Raw genomic sequence first — 22,948 nt, 5'->3', positions numbered from 1 at the left:
CAGAGCAGACGTTACCTGATCAGACTCAGGAGGAGGGTGGGGGGGCCGTCCTGCAGGACACGGCCACTGACAGACAGGGAGCAGTGCTGTAGTGCAGAAAAGACACACAGAAAAGACAGCTTGTGACTCTGTGTACGTGTCTTTTGCAGACGTCTAAATACTCTGAACAAGTGTGCCTCCATGAAACTGGATGTCAGCCACCCCAAGAAGAAAGTAAGTACTGTTTTCTCTACACTGACTGATGTAAGGATGACACACATGTACAGGACTGTCTCAGAAAATTAAAATATTGTGATAAAGTTCTTTATTACCTGTAATGCAATTAAAAAAACAAAAATGTCATACATTCTGGAATTATTACAAATCAACTGAAATATTGCAAGCCTTTTATTATTTTAATATTGCTGATTATGAATGAATAAAGTTTATGAATGAATAAAGTTTATTCAGTCATGACAACACAACACAAAAAACAATAATCATGTGTTTAACAATGATAGGCTGAAGCAAACTGCTTATAAAAGCCTATCCTATATTATCAACTTTCTTTTTGTGGCTACCGACCTCCAGAAAAGCAAAAAGAGAATAGAAAAGCAAAGAAACAACAGAAAAGCAAAGAAATAACAAAAGGCAAAGAAACAACAGAAAAGCAAAGAAACATTAACAGATAGTCAATTGCACTTATAAGCTTCAAAAATAGCTTTACAAACCATTTTCTTAAAAACCAAAAGAGAATGACATGTTTTTAAATGTTTGTTGGCATCATTCCAGAATTTAACTCCAGTGATGGAGACACGTCTCCTTTTCATACCTTTTTCAGCTTTTTGTACAGCAAAATTGCAGACACCTCTAAGATTATTATGGTTTACAGTTTAAGATTAAGATTCCCAGAATATTCTAATTTTCTGAGACAGTCCTGTATTCTTAATGAGCCGGTGCACCATTGGAAGATCTCACCTAAATGTCAAACAGTCTTTTTTACTAATCTGAACTCTTTGCTGAGGGTAGAATAACAACATAGAAACTGCGGGGCCAACAATTGCAGCCACTGCAGATATGTTTCAGCCTCCAGAGACAGTTTTCTTCCTCGCTGCTTGTTGCTGCGGGGTTGTGTTGTTCCATCCTTCTTTTCTAAAAATCCCCAAATACGCTCATCTGATCATAGAGTGTGCTGTCTTTTCCTTTTAGCAAGGTTAATCATGCACCAAAGAAAAAAAGTCACAGATAAAAGATCAGAGATGAGCTTTTTCTTGGCCACTCTTAGAAATGGATGTTACACAGCGTCCTTCGTGTTGATGCACAGAAACTCTCATCTCCAACTCCTCTGATAAACTCTGTGCCAAGTCTGGAGAGCTTCCCCGTCTGTGTTTCACGTCTAGATTGCACAAGTATCCGTGGCGTCTTGTTTGAAGGACAGTCGCTGCAGTTCTGATTAGTGGTGCTATGCCTTCTTGTATAGATTCAGATTCAGACGTTTTATTGTCATTATACGGGGCATAAAACGAAATTAAAAGCAGCACGGAGTGGTGTTTTCCTTCAAGAAAAAATGTAAGTAAAAAGTAAAATAAGTATAAAATAAAATAGTACCAAATAAAATAGACTGTAAAAACGGTATATATACAAATGTATACCATGTATTTCTGGTGCTGTTTCTACTGATTCTTTGGAGGTCACCAGTTTTGTCCTGCACCTTTAAACCTTTGGGAGGTTCTTTTAGTTCCTGATTTTGTTCCACCAGGAGCAGTGGTGCAGAAATACAAACACACGCAGCCCAGAAGTCCAAAGCTGATAACATGCATTGACAGTTTTTTTAAGTTAAGAGAAGATTTTCCAATTACATTACATTTTTGCTCATCACTTATGCATCACTTGTAGTCAAGGAAGGCAAGTTTATTTGTATAGCACAATTCAACACAAGGTCATTCAAAGTGCTTTACATCAACATTAAAAGCGGCAAGACATAATTAGACAGTAAATAACAAATAAAATGATAAGAAAAGAGGTAAATATAATAAAAAATAATAAAAAGCACAAGTTGTTAAAAAGTAAGGGCAGTAGAGTACAGCAGGTACATCTCATTCTTACAATGGCAAGAATTAGGTTTCTATACGATCAAAACGTACAAAGACCGGATCAAATATAGTATTACAAAAGTAATCTGTAACAATTCGTATGGTAAATTAAACCAATTTGACAATTCAATGACACAGTTTCCAGGTCTTATTTCACACAACTGACGAAAATTACGTTTCTATACGGTCAAAACGTACAAAGACCGGGTCAAATACAGTATTACAAAAATAATCTGTGCCAATTCTTGCGGTGTATCAGACCAATTTGACAATTCTACGTCATAATGCCTGCATTCAGGGCTTATCCATCACTAGTGTAACTTTGCGTGGTTTTCAAAAAAAAAGACATGTGTCTGTCCTGCTTCCAGGGAACCTCTGGTGCAACTAAAGTTGTTGACAACAAACATTTTTTCCCATTTATCGCCTTTAAGAAAAGTCTCAACTACCGGTATATGTCTGTGTTAAAATACCAGAGTGATATAGTACAAAAGCTCCTTCTTATAAAACTACTTTAAATGTTTGCTCGTATTGGTTTATTTGGGGGGGGGGGGGGTCAGCTGGGCGAGCCTTTTAAATATGTGTTGAAGTTTTGCATTGCTGACTTCAAAGATACAGCAGATCCAGCATGTGGTGAAGTTGGATGGAGGAACAGATGTGGAAGCAGGATAATTATATTCTTCTCTGCTCAGGGTCTGTGATGTCACAGAACCCTGCAAACCTGAATGCAGACAGAATGACAGATTTTTGGACTCAGTCTGCCAAAAGTAAATAACAGGGTAGTATTATATTAGTCTTTTGAGTTTGTAGTTTGTCAGACACTGAAACATATGCTACCAAACACAGAAGAGTATTCTTGAACATTTTCACAACATATCTGTCCCATTTACACGGAAGAGTATTAGGGCCAGGCAGGATAAAAATAAAAATAATATTTTAGAGGAGGATTTTTTTTTCATCATGCACTTTGAGAATAAAGTCGAAATGTTGAGAAAAAAGTGAAAATGTCGAGAATAATGTTGAAGTGCAATTTCAAGAAAAAAGTCGAAATGTTGAGAAAAAAGTCAAAATTTCGTGAGTAAAGTTGAAAAGTTGAAACATTAATCTCAACATTTCGACTTTTTTCTTGACATTTTGACTTTTTTCTCGAAGTGCATAATGAAAAAAAATCTTCCCCTCTCAAATATTTTTTCTCCTGCATGGCCCTAATACTCTTCCGTACCTTTGAGCGTGAGTCGTGACATTGTGTTTCCCGGTTGATCTCATAATCCCAAACCATTATTTTTAAGGTAAAAGGATAGTGATGATAGTGGTTGTAACCAGAAAAAAAGATAATCATCAATTTTCTTCCTTTTTTTACTTCTTTTTTTCTTCTTTTTTTCCTTTTTTCTTCTTTTTTTCCTTTTTTTCTTTTTTCTTCTTTTTTCCTTTTAAATCTCGACATTTCGACTTTTTTCTCAACATTTCGACTTTTTTCTCGAATTTTTGACTTTTTTCTCAAAATTTGGACTTTTTTCTCAACATTTCGACTTTTTTCTCGACATTTCGACTTTTTTCTCAAGATTGTACTTCAACATTAATCTCAACTTTTTTCTCGACATTTCGACTTTTTTCTCGACATTTCGACTTTTTTCTCAAGATTGTACTTCAACATTAATCTTGACATTTATTTATCATCAATATGGCTCTTTCAACATTTTGGTTGCCGACCCTTGGCCTAGCATGTGTGTTTCTGACTGAACGTCTCCTCTGCCCTCACTAGAGTGAAGATTCTGACGAAGATGACCAACTGGCTATCAGTAAAAGGTGGACGTTCGAGTGGAGCAGTCGACGCTGGTCTCGACTCCAAGACTTCCTGTTGGACGGGGCGGATGAGAGCAGCCCGCCGGGTCGGGGGGAGGGTCTCCGCAGCACGGTGAGCAGCGAGAGCGTGCTGACGGACCTGAGCGAGCAGGAGATCGCAGAGGTCTCCTCGCTCCACAGCGAGGACTCCGCCTCCGCGCTGCCGGACTCCATATCCATGGCCTCCCTCTCCGCATCCTACCAGGGGCCGAGGGACCTCCCTCACTACAACTCCCTGCCCATCAAGAGCAGCCGCCACGGCCAAGGGGGGCGGAGCAAAGCCAAAGAGTTTTTGCGTCGAATGGAATTAATGCGCACTTGGGGGCCGTCGACGAGACGGAAAAGCTCCAATCGCAGGCCGCCGCTGGTTATCAGCGGACCGGTACTACAAGGGGAGGAGCCTCAGGCTCTCCAGATGCTTCAGTGTACTCCTATCGACCAACTGGAAGACGGGCCAGTAGACGCCTCCCAACCGGAGGTTGCATCCTCCGTGTCTCCTAGCAACGACTGTAAATACCAGACCACGCCAATAGAGATCCCCAGTAATGAATCTGTGGTGCGCAGGGTGCCGGGGCCGGCATGTACAAGACCCCGCACGGCCAGCAAGAGGAGCAGCATGTACCTGGAGGATATGGAGTTACCGTCGCAGGGTAAAAGGACTGAGGGGCAGAGCCAGTTTGGCAGAAGCCAGTTCCACTCATATGAAAACCTACTTATCCACATCCCTAAAGACCATAAGCCTGGAACTTTTCCCAAAGCACTGTCAATAGAAAGCCTGGCACCTTCCCCCGGTGACAGGAACAAGGGCCTGGAGTCACGGCCCAAAACCCCGTCCCCTGAGAACGGCCTGGGTCAGTCCTGGTGCGGTAAACCTTTATCCAAGACCCCCTGTCCCGGGGCCCCGCGGGGCAGCAGGGTGAGCGTCTACGACAACGTCCCGGGCTCCCACCTGTACGCCAGCACCGGGGACCTGCTGGACCTGGAGAAGGAGGACAACCTGTTCCCCCACCTGGACGACATCATCCAGCACGTGAGCGGCCTGCAGCAGATCGTGGACCACTGGAGCCGCAGCGTGCTGCCCGAGGGGGCCGGGGAGGGGGAGGAGGACGGGGAGGACCAGGGGGACGGCGAGGGCAGGACCACCCCCAGCGAAGGGGACAGGGACGGGGTCTCCCTGAACGACACGGATTCCACGGGGACCAGCCGAGAGAGGCGGGACTCTGGAGTCGGAGCCTCGCTCACACGACCACGGTGAGAAGCTGCTTTGGCTCTTCAAAGATCATTATGCTTCATTGTCATTTGTTTTATAGTTGTGGCCCTTTCCCAGTTGTGGCCACTTTCCCACTGGACCAGCCCGCTTACTCTCACTGAATAGCAAAAACAGCTGCACCTAGTGGAGAAGACGGGATAACAGCTGATTATGGGCTTAAATAAAGGCAGAAAGAGCCGTACAGTTACCCAAACAACCAGTGGTCCATGGACATTAATATTTGGTACAGTTACCAAGAACCAGTGGTCCATGGACATTAATATTTGGTACAGTTACCCAAACAACCAGTGGTCCATGGACATTAATATTTGGTACAGTTACCAAGAACCAGTGGTCCATGGACATTAATATTTGGTACAGTTACCCAAACAACCAGTGGTCCATGGACATTAATATTTGGTACAGTTACCAAGAACCAGTGGTCCATGGACATTAATATTTGGCCACGAATCCAGTTTCCTGATATTTATATGTACCTAATTTCTACGCCGGGGAAATACACGAAGCAAAGCTTGAAGGCTTACAAAAGTCTTGACGCTTGGTCCGACTTCAAGGCAGGATTTGTTGTAGAAATTAAAGTGATGAGGACACCGAACTTTATGATTTGACCGTTTAACGTTAGCTACCCAAAAATCCAACATTACCTGATACAAAATAGGAACCACAAATCCACGTTTCGGTGCCTGGAATCCAGTTGTTTCTGTGAATTGCAGTGATCCATTTGTCTCTCTTAAACTTATTTTTCAGCCTTCTGTAAAACAATAACTCCAATTTCTTATTACAGTGGATTGCACAACAGCTCCTTCCCTTTTTAGATGTTTTCCAGTTGCTCAAACTGAAAGTTTACGCTGCCACTCAGTCTTTCTGACACTCAGTCTTTCTGACACTCAGTCTTTCTGACACTCAGTCTTTCTGACACTCAGTGGGCGTAACCCGCTGTGAAGTCACATCTGTGACGTCATGCGCATTCCTTCTATTGGTTATAATTACTGTACACTTACCACAGTAATTGTTAAGATCTTGTCAATTCACCACACTGAAGTCTAACGGTAAAAAAATAAAAAAGTAATTGCAAACCATTAGTCACACTGTCGTTTGAATGAAAATCCTTCAGCGTGATCATATGGAAGCAAAGTAACAATATTTGTACCTATAAGCACACCTATACAAGTAAAAGTCTTTATCCTCTACAACAGGGGTCTTCAACCTTTTTCAGCCCAGGGATCCTTGGATGAGAGAAAAACAGAGCATGTAATTCTAATTTTTTCCCTTTTTTATATTATATTATATTATATATATATATATATATATATATATATATATATATATATATATATATAAATATATATATATATATAAATATATATATATATTTTTTTTTTTTTTTTTTTTTTGTTGAAGACTCCTGCTCTACAATTTAGAATGGATTAATCCCACCGAAGTCCAAAACATGTAAAAAAAAACCCGTGTAAGCCTGCAGAGATTTGCCCTTCAACCAAACACACCGCATTAACATTAAACATTAAAGTGGGATTAAGAGTTGGGCGTTGGACCCTGCAGTTCTGCAGATGCAGCCCGGGGAGCACTCAGCCTCAGAAGTTAGCACTCGTTAAAACCACTTTCATTGTCGTGTTTCCTCCACTCACATTTGTTTTTAGCAACACCCATATCCCAGCCATCATAATGGGATTCTTGAAAGCAGGTTTTCCCAAGACTATAATAAGCAGACCCAAAACAAGCCCTGTCATATTTACATCCACTGACTCACTGCCGTTCATTGTTTTAATGGCGTTTTCTCCCCGTATCAGGCTACGGTGGCCCAGTTTCAGAACCTCTCATCATCTCAACCAGCCAGCGTCTTCACTGCAGATCAGCAGCCAATCAGCAGGCCAGCTCAGCCTGCTACAGAAGTTTTCTCTGCTCCGTCTCACCGCCATCATGGAGAAGTACTCGATGTCTAATAAACACGGCTGGACATGGTGGGTGCACACGCTTACGTGAACATTCCTCAGGCTGATTGTTTATGGATAGTAATTTTTTTCAAACAAATTCTTCAAACCATTTTCTCAAATGCAACAAGTGAACTGATTTTCGTGTTGCTGATAACTTGTTGTTTCCAATCCTTCGTGCTTGTAAAGCAAGATGTAACACATTTCAAATGTTACAGCTTCCTTCAACTGGGCTGTAGGTTTGGAGCATACAGGACTGTCTCAGAAAATGAGGATATTGTGATTTTCTGTAATGCAATTACAAAAACAAAAATGTCATACATTCTGGATTCATTACGAATCAACTGAAATATTGCAAGCCTTTTATTATTTTAATATTGCTGATCATGGCTTACAGCTTAAAAAAACTTAAAAAAACAAATATCCTATCTCAAAAAATTAGAATATTCTGGGAATCTTAAACTTAAACTGTAAGCCATAATCAGCAATATAATAATAATAATAATACATTTTATTTATAGGGCGCCTTTCATGGCACTCAAGGTCGCCGTACAACATCAAATAAAATCGATTAAAATAATTAAGACAGACTCATGAAATTAAACAAATATATAAATAAATATATAATAAATAAATAACAATATATAAAATAATAAATAAATAAATATATAAATAAACAAAAAAATATTAAAATAATAAAAGGCTTGCAATATTTCAGTTGATTTGTAATGAATCCAGAATGTATGACATTTTTGTTTTTTTAATTGCATTACAGAAAATAAAGAACTTTATCACAATATTCTAATTTTCTGACACAGTCCTGTCAAGTCAAGCAACACCTTCATGGGTCTCTAACGCACCTTTCTCTAAGATGAGAAATGACTTTCTGCATTCACAACACTGGACACACCTCCCGCCACCAGTCTCCATGACCCACAAACACAAGCATTTCCTGTGTTAACAGCCAGCATGTTCATTTTTATAGTGCCCTACAGGGAAAGGGGAAAACAAATTCAGTTGTTCACTTGCACAAAAATGGAGGGTAATGAAAGCACGCACTACGCTCTCTGCAACACTCGTCTCTGAATGTTTTCTACCTGTCTCTGCCAGGTCTGTGCCGAAGTTTATGAAGCGCATGAAGGTTCCAGACTACAAGGAGAAGAGTGTATTCGGTGTTCCCCTCATCATCCACGTCCAGCGATGTGGGTTTCCGCTCCCTCTGTGTTTACAACAGGCCTTCGTCCACCTCAGAACACACTGCCTGGACCAGGTGAGGACACGTTTCCTTCTGTGGTTCAAAGCTAAACTTGAGGCAGAAAGACTCGCAAATAGTACGGAAGAGTATTAGGGCCATGCAGGAGAACAAATATTTGAGAGGGGAAGATTTTTTTTTATTGTGCACTTCGAGAAAAAAGTCAAAATGTCAAGAAAAAAAAATAAAGTCGAAATTTTGCCCTTTTTCTCAACATTTCAACTTTACTCACGAAATTTTAACTTTTTTCTCGACATTTCAACTTTTTTCTTGAAATTGTACTTCAACATTATTCTCGACATTTGTGCATAATGAAAAGAAAATCTTTCTCCTCTAAAATATTATTTTTATTTTTCTCCTGCCTGGCCCTAATACTTTTCCGTGTAAATGGGACAGATATGTTGTGAAAATGTTAAAGAATACTCTTCTGTGTTTGGTAGCGTATGTTTCAGTGTCTGACAAACTATAAACTCAAAAGACTAATATAATACTACCCTGTTATTTACTTTTGGCAGACTGAGTCCAAAAATCTGTCATTCTGTCTGCATTCAGGTTTGCAGGGTTCTGTGACATCACAGACCCTGAGCAGAGAAGAATATAATTATCCTGCTTATATAATAAAGTTGAAATACATTTCGACTTTTTTCTCGAAATTGTACTTTAACATTAATCTCGACATTTCGACTTTTTTCTCGACATTTCGCCTTTTTTCTCAAAGTGCATAATGAAAAACAAATCTTCCTCCTCTCAAATATTATTTTTATTTTTCTCCTGCCTGGCTCTAATACTCTTCCGTACAGCTAGTATGGATTCTCCATCCAAATCCTCATGGTTTTATTTATGTATTTCCCTTCTTGCATCTGTCGTCCCCTCTCAGGTGGGATTGTTCCGTAAGTCTGGAGTGAAGTCGAGGATCCAGGCTCTGAGACAGCAGTGTGAGCTGTCCCCGGACTGTGTGAGCTACGAGGACCAATCAGCTTACGACGTGGCCGACATGGTCAAGCAGTTTTTCCGGGACTTGCCTGAGCCTCTGCTGACCAGCAAGCTGGGGGAAACCTTCCTGCACATATACATGTGTGAGTTGTCTCTGAGGACCCGGTCTTAACTGTTCAGTTGGCTTGTGTGTGATGCCTTTATACATGTTTTCTTTGGGACCTCAAGACAAACAGTGAATAAAGCAGGAGTTAAATGTCTGATATGATACTAGATAGCAGTTCCCTTGCTTTGGGCTGCATCTGTGTTGTTAATGATCCTGAAGGGCAGCGGTGACAGAAAGAGCTATTGACTGCGTTTACATGCATCAATAACCCTTTTAAAACCGGAATATTGGCAATAACCCGAATACACGTCCATGTAAACACCAATAACCCCTTTGAATAACCGAAATTTGCTCATATTCAGGTTTTTAAAAACCCGAATATTGGGTCATGTAAACGCCAAACGGAATATCCCCATCAAACGGAACAGGAATTTGTTTTCTGCACATGCTCTGTTCACAAGGAATCCTGCGGTGCGTCCGAAATGCCATACTAAAAAGTATATACTAAAAAGTATACTTAAATTCGGCACACTTTTGAGTAAATATCAGTAGTGTGCATTAATTCGGACGTACTATTAAGAGCGCACACGGCACTTCCTGCCGTAGGGAGGGGGGGGAGTTGTTACCATGGTAACCTGTCACAGCAGCGGTAGCAGCACTCTGGTATTTCCTGTTTATTCTGGCCGAAACAAGATGACATTATATAATATTATTAAATACGAATATTATAATATTAATATGATATAATAATATTATTATACATAATATTATACTTATGACATATACGTATCACTTAGCAACCAAACATCGCTGCATTGCATTGTGGGAAGTTTCTGCTTAGCTAGTGTCCATCAATCCACACTAATAAAATTCTCCGGAATGAGTATGGATAGTACATACTATTGAGTACGTTCTAATGTTTCGGACGCACTAAAAAATCTCGCCTACTCATTTTGCATACTCATTAGGGTGGAAGTGTGGCATTTCGGACGCAGCCTCTTTTGAGTCCAGGAAGTTCTTATAAACACGGAGAAACACAAGACCAGGAGGAGACTAATCACTTCATGAATTTAATGAAGGATATGAACATTTCTGCATTTGTAGACGCTAGAAAGTACGGGGATAGCCAGATTTACAAGAAGGTGAGTGAAAAGCTGCGCAAAGCAGCATTTGTTTTGAATTTGGATACAGGAAGAAGAAGTGGAAATGACGGGAATTGCGTCATGACGTTCTCCGTGCGTCGCCGGTTTGATCCAGATATCCCGAATGATTAATTAGAATAGAATAGAATAGAATAGTAGACTTTATTAATCTCCCAGAGGAGAAATTCAGTCGTGCAGCAGCCAAAACACACAAAAAAAGTAGTAAACACAAAATAAACGGATAATATTTACAAGATATTTACAAATATTTCCAAAAATACATGAGGTATTAGTGGTTATTGCACTTTTAAAGAGACAGGTTTATTGGACAAGGGTGGCTACAGTTTCTTATTTTACAGTCTGATGGCTGTGGGGATGAAGGACCTGCGGTAGCGATCTTTCTTGCAGCGGGTGGAGCAGTCTTTGGCTGAAGGAGCTGCTGATGCTCCCACAGTCATGTAGGGGGTGAGAGGGTTGTCCATGATGGAGTTCAACTTGACCAGCATCCTCCTCTCACCCACCTCCTCAGCAGAGTCCAGAGCACAACCAAGAACCGAGAATTACCATGTAAACGGAATATTCCAAATGTTTCAGTAACCGGAATATTAGCAATAACCCGAATTTTGACTTCATGTAAACGTAGTCTTTGATCCTACATGTTCTTAGCCCCTTTGTAGTAAATGATAATTTTTTTTTCATCAGATGTTCCAAAGGAGCAGAGGCTGCAGGCCGTCAGGGCGGCCGTTTTACTGATGCCAGATGAAAACAGGGAAGTCCTCCAGATGCTGCTGTACTTCCTGCGTGACGTCACTTCCTTGGTGGAGGAGAACCAGATGACGCCGATGAACCTGGCTGTTTGTCTGGGACCGTCGCTCTTCCACCTCAGCATACTGAAGAACGAGACGCTGTCACCGAGGTACAAACTATCTCAGTTAGACTTTCCCACAGCCTGAGTTGTGGTTATCATGTTGTAACAGCTCTTGTAGAGGAAATTGCTTGCGCCTATTCAGGATCCTCTCTGTCCCCGCAGGTCCATCCAGAGGAAGTACACGACGGGTCGTCCCGATCAGAAGGACCTGAGTGACAACCTGGCTGCCACGCAGGGACTCGCACACATGATCACAGAGTGCCAGCGTCTCTTTCAGGTGAGAACTCTCCATTTCTGTTCACACACTGCAAAAACTCCAAATCTTACCAGGAATATTCTAGATAGTCTTATTTCTAGTTAAAATGTCTCATTTTTAGTCAAACAATCTCATTACACTTAAAACAAGAGTCATTACTAGAAAAATAACTAGTTTTTTGACAATTTTCAGGTACATTTTCACTTGAAATAAGTAGAAAAAGAGACGGCGGAGGAGTACAAGCAGTACTCGAGATGAGGGGGGATGGCATCCCCCCTGAAATAAAAACCGTCCAAATCATCCCCCCTGTAAAACCTCCATCCCCCCTTTCCATCCCTTATGTCATTTCATCAATGAATGTGGTTTTACTGCTATTTCAACATTTAGAGTCATCACCAGAAAAATAACACCAGAAAAATAACTTATTTGACAATTTTCATCTCTTTCAAGTAAATTTTCACATGAAATAAGTAGGAAAATCTGCCAATGGGACAAGATTTATCATCTCATTACAAGCAATAAAATCTTGTTCCACTGGCAGGTTTTTCTACTTATTTCAAGTGAAAATCTACTTGAAACAGGTGAAAATTGTTATTTTTTCCAGTGATGAGTCTTCTTTTAAGTGTAATGAGATTTTTTTTACTAAAAATGAGCCTTTTTTAACTAGAAATAAGACAAATATTCTTAAGATTCTGAGTTTTTGCAGTGCAGGGAGCAACTGACTGAATCAGTATAAAATAAATATGACACGAGCAGACGACCTCACCGCTGAAAGATGCTTCCACTTCTGCATTGTCATTCAGCGCCAGCATGTAATGGTGTTTAATGAGCTCATCTCTAATACTGTCCATCATCATTGCCCTGCGGCTGTCAGCCATCACAGCAAACTGCTGTCAGAGGCTTACTTTGCATTTTGGAGTTTAATGAGGTATGTGGGCTTCTTCTGTGAGCAGGGATGATTGACTCCTCTCAACCTGCGTAGAATAGTGGAAAACATCAACAAAACAAACATCAACAGTGAGGGCAGACGATGCTGGATGTTAAAAAGCTGAAATACTTTTGTACCAAAAATGCAGCATACATGCACGCTAGTCATTACCAGATTGTATTTCCTTCACCACCGTCTTCCACAGATAGATCATGTGCTTTTGGCCACTGGATGTTCAGTTCTCTGTTTTAAGGTTACATAAACTCTCAGAAAAAGATTCTGAATCTAAATATATTTTTGATTTTCTGAGCCAAGAAAAAGTGACGTTTTGAGAGATATATAGTTAAGATAGCATAAATACAGCTAATGTGCAATGGAAAGTCACTGGTTATTATTCATTGCTGTAGAGTATCTACATACTGTTCTGTGAGGTTGATAATATACTTTTACCAGAGTAGATACAGTACATTTAGGAAAAGCTGTGATGGTTTCCCCCTTCATTTACTAAATATATGTGAAATCTCTGTCATTCACTTCCTGGCAACCAAACAAAGTTGCACTCCTTCCACCTCAAAGCTGTCAGGCCGAGACTCAGAGCAGGACTCAGACGCAGAGAGATATTAGATAATAAAGGGCTCTTATTGAATTCACCAGAGACCTCGGGCCGAGTGACAAACAAATGGCTATAAACAAAACTAGACACTATACTCTGACTATAGAGAGAACAATAAACACTCCAAGAGGAGGGAAAAATAACTCTAATAAAAAGAAACAAATAAACACAAAACGCTCCGTATGGAGGAAAAACCTGCCTATATAAAATTATTGGCTACAAACCCCAATCACTGTTAAAGAGGAAAAAACCAAGAACTATGAATCTGATTTGATTTGATTTGAAGATTTTATTTCGAACATGCAAAAAGTGTACAAAAAAGTAAAAAACAGAATACAAATATATATATATATATATATATATATATATATATATATATATATATATATATATATATATATATATATATATATATATATATATATATATACATGTATGTACGTACTTATCCAGTCCTACCCCTGAGTGTTACATACATTCTTACATATAATAAGACGAGTCTCAATAAGCTTACTTATAAAACACCCATACCTACTTTAATAACTCTTCAATACAGTGATATAATAATCAATTATATGTATATATAAATATAGTCAAAATTAAACAAAAGAAAACAAAAAAAACGCCCAGCATTTAGTTGTGATACTATGTATGTATGTACTAATAGAAGTAATTATAATGCATAGTATTACATTATCATTACTTTACTATAATACTACAATATAAGCTACAGTAGGATATAAGTTAACAAACAAAAAAAATCACTCTTTAATGAGGAATAAAGAAAGGGCTATGAATCTAAGCTAAGGTAAGAATAAACAAACAAAGAAAATCACTCTTTAACGAGGAAAAAACAGCTCACTATGGCGATTCCTACGGCTGTGGACGTGGACTAAGGCTCTGGTGCAGGACAAGGACGAAGACACTCTGGCACACAGACTATTTAAACACATGACTTATCATAAAAAGTACATCATCCTGCTTGTAGCTACTGCGGCAAAAAACTGTATTTTAAAAAACTGGAAATCAGAAAAAACCCCAGTACCCAAACAGTGGATCAATGAACTTGCATCATATAGCACTCCAGAAAAAATACTGTATTCTGTTAGAAAAAACCTAGAGACTTTGACCTTATTTGGGCACCCTTTTTGGATTTTTTGCCTTTATTGGACTATAGCTAATGATCTGAATCATCTACTATATTAATGAATGTGTTTTTGCAGGACTTGATTATTTACTTTATTATTCATTTGCTCCAGTATTGATATGTATATTGATGTATATGTGAAAAGAAGCTAAATTATTTTGAATTATGTAATCTATTGACCATATGAGGGAGGGAAGGGGAGAGGGGTGTATTGTTGTATTTATTTATTTATATATATATATATATATATATATATATATATATATATATATATATATATATATATATATATTTTCTCTTATTATTATTTTTTTTGTTTAATTACTGTTGTGAAAAGTTAAAAACAGGGGAAAATATTGATATTTCTATTGCAATTTTATTTTATTGCCCCCAATAAATATATCTATTAAAAAAAACACATGGAGGGAAATAGGGGACCGGTGGAAACATTTAGGGCAATCAGACTGAGACATGAGGAAGAACAAGGGACCTGAAACCAGAGGACAATTACTTTTCAGAATAAAACAGGAAATGACAGGACAAAACAAACCCAAGACAAGACAACCTCACCACGGTGTGACCTCTTCTTTAAACACGAGCGTCCTCAGGTCTGAGCTGATACCATGTGCCGCATGTTCTCGGGCTGTTCTCCAGATCCCAGAGGAAATGGTGACCCAGTCTCGAAACTCGTACATGGAGGCCGAGCTGCTGGTGCCCCCGCTGGACGAGCTCTGCAAGGCCCACGAGGAGGAGGCGGACGAGGAGGTGGAGGACGAGGACGAGGAAGGATCGTATCACGCACACTTAGAGAGGCTGATCCAGAACCTGCTGAAGGAGGTTAAAGAAAAGAGCAAAGGCTGGGTGTCCCGCTCATTCTCTGACCACACCGAGCTGGCTTTCAAAAAGGTACGAGCCACTGGGGTTTGAGAACGTCAGGAGGTTTGACAGACAGGGCAACTTTACCCTTATACTGTGCTGAATAACACTTAAGATACTACATTATAGGGCTGGGGATCCATTCAAATGTCAAGAATCGATTCGATTACGATTCTTAAGATTCAGAATCGATTATCAAGATTTGATTCGATCCGATTTGATTCCGATATTGATTTGGATTAGTGTTATTAAAACAGTTTTTTGAGCTGTTGCATGAATTATATGACTGTAGTTATGCAACATATTAATACTAGTATTATATTGAGATTCAACAGCAAGTATTAGCAGCTAATGATGCTGTAAGGACCAATCACCTCCCAGAATGCTGATAGAACTGCTTTCAGAATTATAATTATTATTAATTATTATGGCAGAATTATCAAACAGATCCAGACAAACAGATCCAGGGCAGCAAACAGAGATAGGGCCGTATGAAATAGGTTTTATTTTTTTCCCACATTCCGTTTAAATTTTTCCCATTTTCGGTCTATTTCGGTTTTTAATTTTTTAGAATTTGGTTTTTAGAATTTTATGCAAGTGTAAGACAGTATATAAAGCAAAGAAATATAGACAATTTATACAATTATAACTGAAAACTCTAATGTTTTCATACCTTTAAACATATTCAAAGGCAAAAACATGGCACCAGTTATTCTCGTGTCCAACAAAACATTCCCTTTTTGGGCATAAACAAAAAAAAATACCAAAAGTTGTAATGTAATGATGATAAAAAATGGATCTTCAGACATACAAATCGATTTTTATGAATTAATATGAGAATCGATTTAGAATGGGAACACAGGCCTACTACATTATTACACACTTGGCGATGCTCTGTCACTGTCTTATCCCAAGGAATAGCAGCTTAACAGCTGATGTTTGTGTGTGTCAGGTGGGAGATGGGAACCCGCTGAGGCGGTGGCGGGTGTGTCTGGAGGTGCCGGCCACGCCCAGCGAGGTGCTGACGCGGCTGCTGAGGGAGCGTCCGCTCTGGCAGGCCGACCTGCAGCAGGAGAAGGTCCTGGAGACGCTGGACAAGCAGACGGACGTGTATCATTACTGCTGCTACAACATGGCACCTCACCCCAGCTGTGACTACGTGGTACTCAGGTATGGTAGCCACGACAAACACATCCACAAGCTTGGACTTACTCAAATCTGCAATGAAATAAATGTATCTCAAAACATTACAGGACTGTCTCAGAAAATTAGAATATTGTGATAAAGTTCTTTATTTTCTGTAATGCAATTAAAAAAACAAAATTATCATACATTCTGGATTCATTACAAATCAACTGAAATATTGCAAGCCTTTTATTATTTTAATATTGCTGATTATGGTTTACAGTTTAAGATTAAGATTCCCAGAATATTCTAATTTTTTGTGATAGAATATTTGAGTTTTCTTAAACTGTAAGCCATGATCAGCAATATTAAAATAATAAAAGGCTTGCAATATTTCAGTTGATTTGTAATGAATCCAGAATGTATGACATTTTTGCATTACAGAAAATAAAGGACTTTATCACAATATTCTAATTTTCTGAGACAGTCCTGTATATGATTTTTTTAGGACTCCACATCAAGAAAAATACAAAAACACAAACTCACATTGTTGGAGACAATGTGGTTCAATGACAGCAAATAATTTCCATATATTCTGGGGTTGCCCCAAGCTGAACAGTTTTTGGAGTGGCATCCACAAATCATTAAATACAGTGTTCAAGAGTCAAATACCATTACACTTTGAAAATCTTTAGCTGGATCATGTCAAATGCCTGAAATCAAGGAGGGATATAAAGCTGCTACAGGATCTATTGGCCACCAGCAAAAAATCTATTACTAGAAGGTGTTTGAACCCGGCACCACCTACACTGGAGGAATGGCATGGGATAGTCCTGGAAATTAAAAAAATGGAAAAGCTGACCTATTCTTTGAGAATTCAAAAGGACAAATTCGACCGAATTTGGAGTAAATGGACTGAATTTATATCTCCATTCCGAGCAGACTTTGTATAACCGCACCAAAGTTTTAAGCTCCCTTCCCTTTCTTTTTGAACATGTTGAAAATGTAAGCTTCCCTTAGTTGGTAGGTACATAGTGGACAGTTAACACTGTAAGAATGTGGGCCAGACAGAAGTAGGTCATGAATGAATAAGAAAACTGCATGAGGGTAGGAGAGGGATCAGAGCTGTGACGGGGAGAATGGGTAAAAACCTGAACATACAGAGGAGGATACACACTTTCAGGGAAATGTTTAAAGAGGAGCGTGAAGCTCCTAGAGGACTGATATGTCACAAAGAAGTTTGGTCTTTTACAGACCTCCAATTTACCCTTGGACCAATTGCTTTCCCACAAAAAAAAAAAAAAAAAGGGGAAAAGGACTCCATGTATGAAGATGTAATTTTTCTCTTTTACATAATGTCTCTTCTGTACGGAAGAGTATTAGGGCCAGCAGGAGAAAATAAGAATAATATTTTAGAGGAGCAAGATTTTTTTTTCATTATGCACTTTGAGAAAAAAAAGTCGAAATGTCGAGAATAATGTTGAAGTACAATTTCGAGAAAAAAGTCGAAATGTATTTCAACTTTATTCTCGAAATTTCGACTGTATTCACGAAATTGTATTTCAACATTAATCTCAACATTTCGACTTTTGTCTCGAAGTGCACAATAAAGAAAAATCTTCCCCTCTCAAATATTATTTTTTCAACAATATATTTATTGGCTTTTTTAATGAAATATACAGAACAGACATCCATAAAAACCCTACCTCCCATCCCCAATAACACAACATTCTCAGTCAAAATGTTAAATAAAGAATACAGTTATGTACATATACACATACACACACACACAAGCCTGCATATACAGACATGCATACACATACAGTATGCACATATACTATATATACATATACATGGGGAAATTAAATTGAAGAAATAAATAATAACGGAAGAAATAAATGAGTAAATACAAATTAAAAAAAATAAATAAATAAAATAAAAATTAAAAGTAAATAAATAAATAAAAATAAAAAAATTAAAATTAAAAGTACAAATAAAATATATTTAAATTAAATAAATCGTAATTATCAGTCATCATTCTGTTTATCTCTTACAACCCTCTCAAATATTTTTTCTCCTGCATGACCCTAATACTCTTCCGTACTTCTGTATGTGTTGACTGCCTTTTCCATACAAAATAAAAAATAAATAAATGTATCTCATGTCTAACTCATCTCTGTGTTTCTGCTGCTCAGATCGTGGCGGGCCGACCTGATTAAAGGCTCGTGTGCGCTGGTGTGTGTGTCTGTGGAGCACGAGGACAGCCCCCGCATGGCGGCGGTGAGGGGGGTGGTGCTGGAGTCCCAGTACCTGCTGGAGCCCAGCGGGACGGGGGGGAGGACCCGGCTCACCCACATCTCCAGAGTAGACCTCAGGTACGAGCAGGACTCCAGTTGTAAAAAAAAATCAGGGGGGATGGTGGATTTGATCATAATGGGACAGATAATTTGTGCTGATTACAAATAATATAATATATTACAAATAATAGCAGTGACCAAAACACCTGCAGAAATACTGCAGGAATGACATAGCAGCAGTTAAATGCAGCCTTCTGTAAGCTTTAAATATCCACTGGGCTTACATCAAATACATCAAAACACAACAATAAAAAACACTTTTCTGAACTTATCAATATGACTCTGTCCTTCACAGGATAAGTAAAATGGATCACTGCAAAAACTCAAAATCTTAACAAGAATATTTGTCTTATTTCTAGTTAAAATGTCTCATTTAAGTAAAAAAATCTCATTAAACTTAAAACAAGACTCATCACTGGAAAAAAATTAAATTTTCACCTGTTTAAAGTAGATTTTCACTTAAAATAAGTAGAAAAATCTGCCAGTGGAATAATATTATTTTTGCTTGTAATAAGAAGATAAATCTTGTCCCACTGGCAGATTTTTCTACTTATTTCAAGTGAAAATTTACTTGAAACAGGTGAAAATTGTCAAATAAGTTATTTTTCTGGTAATGACTCTAAATGTTGAAATAGCAGTAAAACCACATTCATTGATGAAATGACATAAGGAAAGGGGGGATGGCAGTTTTACAGGGGAGATGATTTGGACCGTTTTTATTTCAGGGGGGGATGCCATCCCCCCTCATCCCCCCTCAACTCCAGTACTGAGTATGAGTGGGATCAAGTGCTTTCATGCTCCTGCTCTCACCCAAGCACGGCATTAATGCGCATTTTTTGCCGTTTCCGTTCCAGGGGAAGATCTCCAGAATGGTACAACAAGACATTCGGTCACCTGTGTGTTAATGAAGCCCAAAGGATCCGCTCCTCTTTCCTTCCTTCAGACCAGATGAGCCCTGAGCCAAAGATCTGAGCCCCAGACATCAAGATGGGTCTCAGGCCTCAGGACACGTGACCCGGAAGGTTTAATCATCGAGGCAGAGACTTCAGAGTGGTTACGTGGTGCTGGGGGATTTTGTACCGAGCTGCCACTCACACAAACAGTATTTATTATCGTTTTGTCAGGTTTCTTTCATCAGCACGTTTATCCAGATCTCATGACAGAACACATAATAGCTACACTGGTCCACAGTGCAAATGTAGTTTCAAAAACATGAAATATGACACAATAACTGCCTTCACCTGTCTCATTCTCCTCAGTGAACACTGAGACAGCGCTTACCTGTTCCAAGGGAGTAGATCAGCATCATCAGGTGCATGAGAAGTTTGACACTGCTGATTTAGTCAGTGAGGTTCTGGGATCGGATCGGCAGAGCACTGAGAAGACAATCAAACTTGACCATCTGTAAGAGTAATAGTTGTAGTTGTATGCAGAGGTGGGTAGAGGAGCCAAAAATTGTACTCAAGTAAAAGTAATGTTACTTTAGAATAATGTGACTCAAGTAGAAGTAAAAAGTAGTCATCCAAATAATTACTTGAGTAAAAGTAAAAAAGTACTTGGTGAAAAAACTACTCAAGTACTGAGTAACTGTTGAGTAACGTCTGATTTATTTTTTTAACACAACCATTCAAACAGACAAAAGTACAAAATAATCATCTTCAGGCAAATTAAATCAATAAAATAATAAAATTAATAAAAAAATAGCTTAAATTAAAATAATCTTAAAGTAAATTCAAGTACTTTAATAAATAATAAAATAACTGAATAAAAAAATAAATTAAGCACAAGTAGCACAAAATTTCAAGCCTTTGTACGTTTCTTTTTTAACCAGGCAGAACTAGAACAAGCCCATGAACTCATAGAAACTCTGTGTGTGTTTGAGTCTGTGTAAATGTGACAAAACATGCAAAAACAAACATTTTTCCCAAAGAATCACCCAGTGATGTCATGAGATTGACGCGTACGTGGATAAAAGGGATAAAAGAAAAGTAACAAGCTCAACGTAGCCTAATGTAGCGGAGTAAGAGGAACAGTTTCTTCTTCACAAATCTACTCAAGTAAAAGTAAAAAGTATAGTGATTCAAAACTACTCCTAAAAGTACAACATTTCCCAAAACTTACTCAAGTAAATGTAACGGAGTAAATGTAACTCGTTACTACCCACCTCTGGTCGTACGTGAACCTGCAGAAGAATCATTAACATCTTCACATTGGCATCATCAGATCAACATCCATCCCACATGTTTTCCACCTTTCTTTGACCTTTTTCCTTTTCTCCCACTTGCTAATGATTGCGATTAAAGAGTTGATAACACATGGTTACAGTCACAGTCACAGCGATAGAAATGATGAGGTTTAGATGTTGCGTAATGCATGTTGTGGTTAGAAAACGATACATGTTTGGTGCACATTTACATGTATTGATGACTGGTGGACAACGTTGTCCATGCACGATTTCTACTGATGAATTGTAAAATTGTGACACTACTACATTCTGGACAAGTGGACCAATGTACCTGTTATGTCATTATTATTATTATTTATATGATAAATTATGAATTTCTAAGCCATTTCTGAGTCACATTTCCTGGATTCCAGTTCTGAATGTGAATAGATGAATATTTCATATCACCAGTTCGTCGCCATGTGAATCAAAACATGGTTGTGGTTTTGTTTTTTGTTGTTTTTCTTTCTCAATTATTTATTCATTTGTATATCCTTCAAAATCCTCAGTATTTTATCCAATATCTTATAAAAAACAAGAAAAGGCCAGCAACGGAAGGTTTGATCATGATATGGGTGCTGAAGTCGTTTAATCTCTTCATTTGTGATCACTTTTAGTCACTAATTCTGTGGAGCAATTTACTTAACAGATTTGGATAGCTGATTTATTATACAATTGAATACTACAATAAAAACTAATATAAACGGTATAAAAAATACTATAAAGACAAATTACTTAGAGATTTCATGTCTGTAAGTAAGCTAGCAACTAGCATAAACATGAAAAATCTGATTGAAAATATTAGCTTTCTTTAATTTATTTTCATGTCACTGATTAATTGGAGAATATAGTTTTAAAAAATCAGGACACGATGAGCCATGTTTCAGCTCTATCAAATGTAATATCAGACAAGTCAAACGGAGAACCCTGACGATATCCGGCAATATCCACGGATTTATTAATAATCATTTTGCTCCGTCTGCACTCATCCACATTTATAAACTGCAGTTATTACACATCCTTCCAAAGATAATATGACATTCTCAATCTAAAAGCAGCACAACAGGGAAACACGTGGGCAGTGTATTGTTAAAAAGTTGCACTTGTTGCAGGAGAAATGACTCCACGAGGGATCTGGATCACGTAAAGGGGAAACACTCACCGGGTCCATAAATGTGTTGGAAATCACTGCTAATTTAGATTTATGTCACTATTTTTAGTGTTAATCTTATAGAAATGAATGAGGTGCCATTTTAATGTTATTATTATATCTCTGTATATGGTCAATCATTGTTGCTTGCTCATCATCACTATTATTATTGTCAGTTTTGTTGCTGTTATACAATGTCTAAGACATGTGACCATTTCACTGCTTCTGGGAAGCATGTTTGATATATAGCGATTTGTGCATGGTTGTGCCCGTGTATCTGCGTTTTAAACACATGTACAGCCTGTACTGAAATATCTCCAGCGCTCTCTGTGCCATCACAGTTCTTCAGGGTCTTCCTATCATATTGATAAGCTGAAATGTGAACTTTTCCGCACGCCATCCTTGTTAAAGCAATAGCAGACTAGAGCTTGCTCAATAAAGGCACTGCCTTTAGTTTTTTTCTTGCAGGTATTGGCAGCGTTGCCATGGTGTTGCTATGATATAATATCTAAACGGTGTCACCATTATCGAGCTTGGATGCCTTTTTGCTGGGGAAACGTGTGGCATGTGTGTGCTTAAACATGTGTGTGCAAGCGCGACAGACAAACAGCGAGTGACTCTGACGTGGAACCTCTACTATGTGAAGAGGCTTCAAGCCTAGCCGAGTAGCTGACAGGAGGAAGATTTGTGCTTTTTATTTCTGACAGAAAACAAATCCTTGCTTTCTAAAAGAGGAGAATAAAGAACCTTAAACTACAATTGTCCCCAGTTTGTGTAAATACTTCTGTCTGATATGATTTCTATTTTTTTTTCTTCTGTATTTTGCAATAAAAAGATGTAC

At 38.5% G+C, this 22,948-nt stretch overlaps 1 protein-coding gene across 2 annotated transcripts in view; it reads left to right on the top strand.

The window, feature by feature from the left end:
* Positions 1–22,948, top strand: part of LOC133459448 (stAR-related lipid transfer protein 13-like) — a 53,744-nt gene extending 30,796 nt beyond the window's left edge. For both annotated transcript variants that reach the window (XM_061739383.1, XM_061739384.1), the window contains exons 4-14: positions 150–213; positions 3,832–5,162; positions 6,990–7,160; positions 8,241–8,400; positions 9,260–9,458; positions 11,266–11,479; positions 11,594–11,708; positions 15,030–15,281; positions 16,204–16,421; positions 18,572–18,751; positions 19,588–22,948. In XM_061739383.1, the coding sequence (XP_061595367.1) occupies positions 150–213; positions 3,832–5,162; positions 6,990–7,160; positions 8,241–8,400; positions 9,260–9,458; positions 11,266–11,479; positions 11,594–11,708; positions 15,030–15,281; positions 16,204–16,421; positions 18,572–18,751; positions 19,588–19,705 (3,022 nt within the window). In that variant the 3' untranslated portion in view covers positions 19,706–22,948. The remainder of the gene's footprint in view (positions 1–149; positions 214–3,831; positions 5,163–6,989; positions 7,161–8,240; positions 8,401–9,259; positions 9,459–11,265; positions 11,480–11,593; positions 11,709–15,029; positions 15,282–16,203; positions 16,422–18,571; positions 18,752–19,587) is intronic.

This window comes from Cololabis saira, chromosome 14, assembly GCF_033807715.1.
Source record: "Cololabis saira isolate AMF1-May2022 chromosome 14, fColSai1.1, whole genome shotgun sequence".
Taxonomy (NCBI): domain Eukaryota; kingdom Metazoa; phylum Chordata; class Actinopteri; order Beloniformes; family Belonidae; genus Cololabis; species Cololabis saira.
Note: the sequence above shows the minus strand (reverse complement) of the source record. Positions and strands in the feature narration are given on the sequence as shown.